The sequence below is a fragment of the Peromyscus eremicus genome, chromosome 2, assembly GCF_949786415.1.
Source record: "Peromyscus eremicus chromosome 2, PerEre_H2_v1, whole genome shotgun sequence".
Lineage (NCBI taxonomy): Eukaryota > Metazoa > Chordata > Mammalia > Rodentia > Cricetidae > Peromyscus > Peromyscus eremicus.
The window spans coordinates 102,126,742-102,136,131 of NC_081417.1; the positions used below are offsets into that span (position 1 = coordinate 102,126,742).

At 48.0% G+C, this 9,390-nt stretch overlaps 1 protein-coding gene across 1 annotated transcript in view; it reads left to right on the top strand.

Moving 5' to 3' along the window:
• Nucleotides 1-968: 968 nt before the first annotated feature.
• Nucleotides 969-9,390, top strand: part of Acer2 (alkaline ceramidase 2) — a 45,174-nt gene continuing 36,752 nt past the window's right edge. The window contains exon 1 of the mRNA XM_059254511.1: nt 969-1,205. Coding sequence (XP_059110494.1) covers nt 1,098-1,205 — 108 coding nt within the window. The 5' untranslated portion in view covers nt 969-1,097. The remainder of the gene's footprint in view (nt 1,206-9,390) is intronic.

A 9,390-nucleotide genomic window follows, 5' to 3' on the forward strand; every position in this document is an offset into this window, starting at 1 on the left:
AGAAACCCAGTCTCGAAAAACAAAAAACAAACAAACAAAATCTTAGGAACTAGCTGGCTTGTATTTAGAAACTACAGAATAATCACAGACGAAAAGCCATTATGAGCAGATCAAAGGTCATCCGGCCTGAACTTGATTAGCTCTAACACACTGGCAGAAAGGGGTTTGCTAATAGAACCCATTGCGTGGGATGCCCGCCCGGGACACCTAATGGGAGACATATGGACACTCCCCCAGTAGAGCCCGGCACATATTACTACGTGTACTATAGTACTATATGTGTATTATGTCCTGAACTTGTGTGTTCTTAGCTGCTATACTACATCCTCTATGGGTTGGGTTGGCTGAAGGCTTTCCCAAGCCTATGCTCCCCATAAACGACTTAAGAAGGACAGGGACACAGTACTGCAGAAACACTCCCCTGGGGCGTGGGTAGCTCAGGCTCCTTGGAAGTGTCCAGAGAACCTGTTGCTACAGCCTGGAGGATATTTCTGCTCCACCACCTGCAGCAAGTCGCAGCAAGTCGCCGTCTGATAGAGCTGTCCCTTCTTCAAGAGGAACAAGAGCCTTCCGTAGGCGTGAGAACCGGCGTCCCAAGCGCAGTGAAGCACATTGCTGCGAACTCCCAAGGAGTCCAAAGGGGTCCTAGGGAGTTCTTGCGTTTCTCCATATTTTACATTTTTACGGCGCGCGCGTGCGGAGGGTGGTGGTGGTGGTGGTGGATTCTGGCGTTCTTTACACAACCGGGACGCAGGTGGACAAGAGCGACTCTAAAGGCCTTTGCCACCAAGCGCAGAGCTGGAGAGCCGGTGGCTGCAGTCCCCACTTCCACCCCCTCCCTTTCGAGGCTTTCGGCCCGTCAGGTCCCGCCCCGAGTGGGCGTGGCCGTCATGCTCCGGGACTCCCGGGGGCGGGGCCGGGGCGGGTCTGCAGCGGGGGTGGCGGACCGGAGCAGCCCGGTTGGGGAGGCCCGCGGGGAGGCGCCTCATCCGGAGGCTGTCCCGCACCGCATAAAGCGGCAGACGCACCGGGTGCCCCGCAGCCGCTCGGGCCGGTCGCCCGCTGCGGAGAAGCTGCTCCGATGCTCCAGAGCGGCCATGGTCGTCCCGCACTGGTGGGACCATCTGCGGGCTGGCAGCTCGGAGGTGGATTGGTGCGAGGACAACTACACCATCGTGCCTGCCATCGCCGAGTTCTACAACACGGTGCGGGACGCAGGAGCGGGAGGGCAGGCGGGCGGGCGGGCGGAGGGAGGGAGCTGTCCCCGGGGCTGCGGAGCCTGGAAGCAGGCAGTGGGTGACCGCGGATGTCCGAGGCAGGAGTCACTCCACGCCCCCTTCTCCGGGCGCTGCTTCCAGCTCTATTTCTGCACCCCTCTCCGGTCCCTATCCAGGGCATCTGGGCTCCTCCAGCTCTTCCTGTCATTTTCTTCTGATGGCTCTATTGTCTTGTTTGGCTCCCGTGGTCCTGGAGCCAGGGGTCGGGTCCGCGTCAACCCATTCTTCCAGTTTGGGTTAGTTGGGGGTGTGAACCCACAGGGGCAGGTCCCTTCCTCCCTGCTTAGGATCTTTGTGGCGTGACCTGGGTCTCATTGTGCGCTTTTGCCCTGAGTACCTGCTTTGGACGCACTGGGAGAGTGGAGTCCGGGACACGGGCCCACTCCCACTAGTCGGCATGCCCTTTCCACTAAACTATGACAACACTGATGGAATTATTTCTGCCCAGAATTAAGTTAATTACTTTGAGTTCTTTTTCTTGTTGCTTTTAGAGTCCAGTTTTGAGCCAGCTCCTGAGGGTGACAGTGAAATTTGGAAGTGATAACGTGTGGGTTTTCTGGACTTGCCTAGGTCCCTGGATATGGACAAGTGGAAATTTCAGAAACCTAGGCTTTTGGTCTTTGTGGGAGGGAAGGGTCGTCCCCAGAAGAGGAAATGTCCCTGCTTTTTCCCTGTGCCCGTCGCTCAGGATTCTGGTACCCAATGTGACTTTGCATGATCATTTTTCTGGCTTATCTTTCTTTGCTGTTCAAACACAGAAAACAGGAACTCCTGGTTTGAGTCATTGTGAGTATGAGATTGTTATTTAGGATTTTTCCCCCCTCTTGGATTTCTGGAAAGAATGTCCTCAGCAAGAATCGGGCATTATTCTGGATAGATCTCTGGTCTCTTTTATTTCCGCCCTGCTCCTGTCCTTTACTTTTGATCCCCTCCCCCACCCCGTTTTTGTTTGTATTACTCTTTTATTCCCATGGCGAAAAGACTAAGCTATTGAGGGAGCTGCCACGCCCACATGCTGGTATGTCTGGGGCTACAACCCAGAATTCTCCACCTTTGCCTCATCTCAGTGCTAAAATACATTGTCCTCCCCATCAGCATCCAGACTTCTTTTTTTTTGTGTGTGGTTTTTTTTTTTTTTGTTTTCCCCGAGACAAGGTTTCTCTGTGTAGCTTTGCTCCTTTCCTGGAACTCACTTTGTAGCCCAGGGTGGCCTCGAACTCACAGAGATCTGCCTGCCTCTGCCTCCCGAGTGCTGGGATTAAAGGCCTGTGCCACCACCTTATATGGCCAGGTTAGTTGCTCAAGGAAACCAGACTTTTGAAATTCAGAGACATAGGAAAAGATCTAGTTAGTGGAAGTGGCCACACTTTTCCTAGTACACAACCTGGTGAAGCATGCTGCTCTCAGGTACACACAGGCACCCACAGAAGGGCCGGAGCAGGGCAAGGTACTTTCAACCAGGAGAAACATTAGTAGTACCAAGTGGAAAATTGCTGAGAAATACTAAAGATTTCACAGAGTTGAGGGAATGACAGACTGGTGTCGGGTTCTTGAACACCCACCATGGCAGTTTCCTGTGGAGTGTGAGGCCTGCAGAGAGAGTCAGCCCTGTCATTAGGTCCCTCAAAGCTCTTGCATAGCTGCTTTTGCCAGCCTCAAAAAAACCCCAGTGCTAGGGGAGGGGGAGACTGTGATCTACCTTCCCCCTCTTCACTTCCTTCTCTGCCCGCTCCGCTTAGCTTTTCCCTGTCTGACAAGGGTCTTCCTGTATAGCCCAGACTGGAACTCAACTGGATGTCCTCCCAGCCCAGCTTCTCAAGTAGCCTGTGCACCTGGCTGCTTTTTTCTTTTCAGCCTAACCTCCCGGGAGCTTAGACAGTGAGGACCAAGCTCTGTTTCAGAAAAGAGCTGCGGTATTTGTGGCCCCTTAATCTAGCCCATCTACCTGACAATTTTTTTTCTTTGGGATTAATAAACCACCATATTTTCTCCAGAATGTATGTGGAAGGTTGAAGAGAAATAGCTGGTCAGCTGGTTGTTATGCGTAAGCCCAAAAAACATTTCTGTTTCACCATGGCTCTGCCCGTGTGCTGATGCTATCACAGGCCTTTCCTGAACCTTTCTTTCTCATGCATGGAGAATACCAATGAATCGTTGATGATAAGCATCTCCTAAGGTCCTCATGATAAGATAGCAGGCTTCATTATTCATTTGTTCATTTGTGGTTTTTTGTTTTTTATTTTGAGTTTTTGGTGTTTTGCCTGCGTGTATGTCTGGGTGAGGTTGTCAGGCCCCTAGGAACTAGAGTTACAGATAGCTATGAGCCGCCATGTGGGTGTTAGGAATTGAACCCAGGTCTTCTGGAAGGTCAGTCAATGCTCTTAACCAATGAGCCATCTCTCCAGGTCCTGTTTGTTCTGAGACAGGGTCGCACCATGTAGCTCTGGCTGGCCTGGGTCTCACTGTGTAGACCAAACTGACTTCAAATTCACAGAGATCTGCCTGCCTCTGCCTCCAGAGCGCTAAAACGAAAGGCCTGCACCACCTTGCTTATCTCTTTTGTTTTAAGACAGGGTCTCCCTACGTAGTCCAGGCTGGACTATATGTAGCCTATATTGTTCTTACATGCACCGAGATCCTTTGTCTCTGGCTCTAGAATGCCGGGATTTCAGGTGTGTGCCACCGTGCCTAGCTTAATTATATTTATTTTGTACAAAACTGGTAATTAGTACCAATTTTGAGAAAAAGTTAAAGGAGTTGAGAAAAATGAGAAGAATTGACAATTAAAGCAGGAGACAACTGGGAGAGGGATCTAGAACCTTCTTAGAGAGTCTTAGAGGGTAATGGGTGACTAATATGACCAGTTACGACTGGCTACACTTAGCTGTTCACTGTGTGTTGTGGCTCCATTGGGTACTCCGCCATCACTGCAGGCAACGTGTGCCATGTGTTCATTAGATAAAGGAGGAAAATCAGGGCCCGTTTAGTTTATATCACTTGAAGTCAAGAAATGGAATCAGAACTTAGCCCTTTTGACTCTGCCAAGAGTTCTCTTGTAAACGTAAGTGCTTATGAAAGTATATAATATTTGTGTGCTTAGCATTGTACATATATGTGTATTGTTTAATCAGTGCTTAACTTAAAACACCTGTTATGTTGCAGAATATTCCTTCACACTGTGTGAAGATGTGTCACTGTGATTGGTTTAATAAGGAGTTGAGTGGCCAATAGCTAGGCAGGAAGAGATTAGGTGGGATTTCCGGGGACAGAGAGGTTTCCGGGAAGGAGAAAGGCAGAGTCGCTCACCAGATGCAGAGGAATCAGGACATGCAAAAGGAGAGGTAAAAGACATGTAGCAGCATGTAGACTAATAGGAATGGGTTAATTTAAGTTATAAGAGCTAGTTAGAAACAAGCCTAAGCTAAGGCCACACTTTCATAAGTAATAAGAAGTCCCTCCATGTCATTATTTGGGAGCTGGCTGGTGGGGCAGAGAAAGATTCAATACAGTACAGTTTGGAAAAAGTTTCCTGGTGTAACACAATCCCGTGTGCACAAGGAGGCATGATTATATAAACCCTCTTCTCAACATCCATGCCACTTCTTCCAGGAGGTGGGTCCTGTAGATGGGCTACAGGTGTTATCTTAAGGGTCTAGGGGAGGCTCTGGTGTGGTCTTGGTCATATAGATAGCACAGAGGTCATCTGGGTTATTAGCCACCTCCGGTCCCGGTTGTGGGAGCCTCTGGCCATACAGATAGCACAGGGATCACCTTGGCTACTAGCCACCTCCATTCCTAGCCTTCTGGGTGGAAAACAGGTTAAACATCTCTTCCGCAGAAGACACAACCCTGTGTGTTTAACATTCCTGCTTCCCCTAGTGCTTATCTGTGAGTGCAAGGACCTTTGTGCTCCCAACCGTCACTCTGGCTGTACAGAACTGCCTTCCTCTTCCCATGCTCCCTGTAACAGATTGGCCACAGTTCACTTAGTCACTTAACTCCTTCCTGATGAACATATAGAGACGTTTCTGGATGCTTTATTGCTTTCATTTTGGCTTTTGAAGAGAGGTACAGAGGAAGTCCACATAAACACATCTGGATATACTTTTTTTTTTCTTTTTTTCATCACGGGGCGGAGGTGTCAAACCTGAGGCTTTGTGCATGGTAGACAAGCATTCAACCTCTGAGCTATATATCTGGCCCACATAGTTGTGCTTTACCAGTATTACTTCTCACTGGAGAATTGCTGTATTGAGAGTATTCGCTGGGTTTTTGCTTTTGTCTTTATTTTGAGATATAGTTTTAGCAGTCAGTAGTCCTAACTGGCCTGGAACCTGCTAATGTAAAACAAACTGACGCAAAACTTCCAGTGATCCTCTTGCCTTAGCCTGTAAAATACCAGGATTGCAGGCATGTGACACCTGCCTAGATTAAAATGTTATTTATTTATTTATTTATTTATGTTTTTTTGTTTTTTTGAGACAAGGTTTCTCTGTGTAGCTTTAGAGTCTGTCCTGGAACTCACTGTGTAGACCAGGCTGGCCTTGAACTCACAGAGATCCACCTGCCTCTGCCTCCCAAGTGCTGGGATTAAAGGTGTGCGCCACCACCGCCCGGCTATTTATTTTTAAACAAGATCTTATGTAGCTCAGGTTCAGTTAAAACTCCCTGTGTAGCCAAGGATGGCATTACATTCCTGGTTGTCTTGCCTCTATTCCCCACGTGCTGGAATTACAGGCATCAGTAGTCACACCTGGCTTGAAAACGTGCACTGTGAATGCTGATCATTATTGCCAAAGACCCACCCGAGAGAGCACACAGCTTCCTCCCACTGTTTGCCGCCACCCTTTTATCACCCGTCCTTGGCTTCCAGTAAATACCAGCCTTTCTTCTAAGGATTCATCACGTAAGCCAGCGTGGTAGCGCATGCCTTCAATCTTAGCACTAGGGCAGAGGCAGGCAGGTCTCGGAGAGACCCAGGCCAGCATAGTCTAAGTAGCAAGCTGCAGGCCAGCCAGGGCTACATTGTTTCAAAAAACAAAAAGAACTCACTCTTTCCCTTTTCTTGTTCAGCTAGGATACTGTTGTTTGTTTGTTTGTTTCTACATACAATCCTTACTGGGTTGAATGGTGTGGGTTTGTTTGGTTTGGATTTTAAGACAGAGTCTGATGTTATAGCCTAACGGAGCTTAGAACTCACGCTGTAACCCAGGCTGACCTTGAGCTCACGGAAACCCTGCCTCAACCTCCCAATACTAGGCTTCCAGATGTGAGGCAACATGTCTGGCTCCTTTGGGGGCTCCTGCCACATAGGCTGCTTTGGAGAAAAGTGGAGTCGGCTTTGTGACCGCTGGGTCTGGCCTTTGAAGGCTCTGTTGCTGACCAGTGGCTTGGGAAACAGAGATAAACAGGTACTGGGGGAGAGGGGTGAAAGATGTGCATAAAATCGGCACGTGGCCTCTTACCTCCTCCTCTACCCAGCTAGCACGAGGAAAGCTAAGCTCTCTTTATGTGCCCTCGTCGGGGTCCCCTTGTCTCTTGGACAGACTCTGCCTGGCTGGTAGCCTGCCTAAGCATATACTGCCATGTGCCTGTCACATAAGCCAGATCTGGAAATAGTCACTGGGCATTGGGGTTCATAATAGTGGCACACACAAGCTCCTGAGGTATTGTTAGCACACCGCATCAGGGTGTGCATAGTGTGGCCCGGAGGAGGGTTGCAAATGGGCCTCTGAGTAGGGTGACCAAACTTATCCTACGTATTTTGCTTGCAATCTTTAATTAATTTAAAAAGCATTTCTATTTACTTATTTTAATTTCTTTACATTTTGTTTTATGTGTATGAATGTTTGCTTTCTATGTATGTATGTGCACCATGTATGTGGAGTAACCATGGAGGCCAGAAGAGGGCATCAGATCCCCCTGGAGCTGGAGTTACCAAGAGTTGTGAGCTGCTATGTGGTGCTGGGAACCCACCCTGAGTCCTTTGCAAGAGCAGTCAGCACTCCTGCTGTGCTGTATTTCACCCGTATTTATTTAGGAGTGTGTGTGTGTGTGTGTGTGTGTGTGTGTGTGTGTGTGTAGTTGCGTACATGTGGAAGTCACAGGGCAACTTGTGGGAGTCAGTTCTCTCCTTCTACCATTTGGGCTTAGGGATAGAACTCAGGTCCTTGGGTGTGGCAGCAACTATCTCTCCTGCCCAATTTTCTTGATTTTTACAACTGGAAGTCCCGTGCTCTGGAAGACCCCCTGAGCTCCTGGCAAACCAAAACATTTGGCCACCCTACAGTCAGGAGTGGGACAGTGTAGTGGAGGACTAGGAATCCGCACACAGTTGGGAGGCACAGACAATACACTTAGCCAGGATGGGAGTCCTAGGCTGCTCTTGAACCTATGCTCAGCAAGCTTCCTGCCTGTGTCTTTGTCTGGACTCCCCACTTCTATGGGAAAGGCTCCTTCCAGTGTGTCAGAGCAAGAGCACAGTGTGTTCATGAGATGGCCTTGAACAAATGCTGGATAGGAAGCCACAGAATAAGGAACTCTTAAAGGAAACAGTGGATTTTGAAGTTGTAGTTTTCCTTAGTTAAAAAACAAAAACAAGGCCAGGTGGTGGTGGCACACACCTTTAATCCAGCACTCAGAAGGTGGACCTCTGTGAGTTCAAGGCCAGTCTGGTCTACAGAGTGAGTTCCAGGACAGCCAGGACTGTTTCACAGAGAAACCCTGTCTCGGAAAAAAAAACAAAAACAAAAGACAACAAAACAAAACAAAACCCCAAAACTATCTGGAGAGAGGGAACAAACCAGTTCTTCAAGGGAAAATTCAGCAGTGAACTTAAGGCAACCTCCCTTTAGCTGAACTACCATATGTACAACTTTAGAGACCCTCGGCGTTTTTTGGATGAGAGCTTGTTTCTCAGGAGAGATGGAGCCACAGAGTCTGTCTCTAGCTATAACTCGTTTGTCTTTCTGTATTTATTTTGGTATTCCTTCCTCTTTTTGTTTTGAGAACGGCCGCTCTCTAATTTAGGCTTTTCCTTTCCATATAGTGATGTCTTTAAAAGGAAGAGTGGTGGCCAGCAAGCCTTGGTGGACAGGCTGTTGAGAAGTTTAAATAAAATGTGATTTTTAGTGTTAGTAGGGAGCATATATCAGAAGGGTGCTTATATGTGAGCTTAAAAATAACTGTGCAGTGGCGGGAAATGCCTGTAGCCCCAGCATTTGAAAGGCTGAAGCAGCAGATTGGGATGGCTTGAGGCCAGCCTAGGCTGCGTTCTGAGACCCTTCTCAAAAGCCTAAAACATAAAACAAAGTCAATAATAAATAATCATGTTGAAGTATCATAATTTTACTGCAGGTGCAGTAAACGAACTCATGCCTTCGTGAATAGCATACGAACACATTTATGCACGACAAGGGTGTCCCTTACTTGTGGTAATATGAATCTATACAGCCACGTAATGGACAGCTTGCCAGTCATAGTTCCACTTGGCTGAAGCAAGAGATATTGATAGGCCTTCAGGGGACAAAGACACAGTGGAGTAAAAGTCAAGATGCGTGATAGAGCAGTGTGTGTTGTGCACACGGGTAATTGCAGTGCTTGGTAGGAAGAGACAGGAGATCAGGAGTTTAAGGTCATCCTTGGCTACCTAGGGACTACAAGGCCAGCCTGAGCTACCTGAGATCCTACCACAAACAAGCAAACACATCCCCAAGTGCACTGTATTTCCCAGCATTGTAAAGGAGGCTCCAAATTGGCATCCTTTTCCCTGAAAAAAGCAAAAAAACAAACAAACAAAAAAAGGCAAACCAAACAAAACAAGGCAAGAAAAAGCCCTCTTGCTATCTGCAGCAGTGAACAGCAGTGAGCTAAATCCTTGTTCACTAAGGTGAAAAGTTTCACACAATGACAGTGTTGCAGTATGGGACATGTCTGCTTTCCTTCACATAAATTCAAGGAAATGGGTTGATGGTTTGCTTCCAGAACAGGATTTATTTCTGGGGAGAAGGGTAGAAAGGAGTTTTTAACTTTTAAGATGTTTCTTAGAGGTAGTGCTTGCCCATGAACAGCAGGGAAAACGATTCAGCTGCAGTTCAGTTTTTCTGTTCCTTCT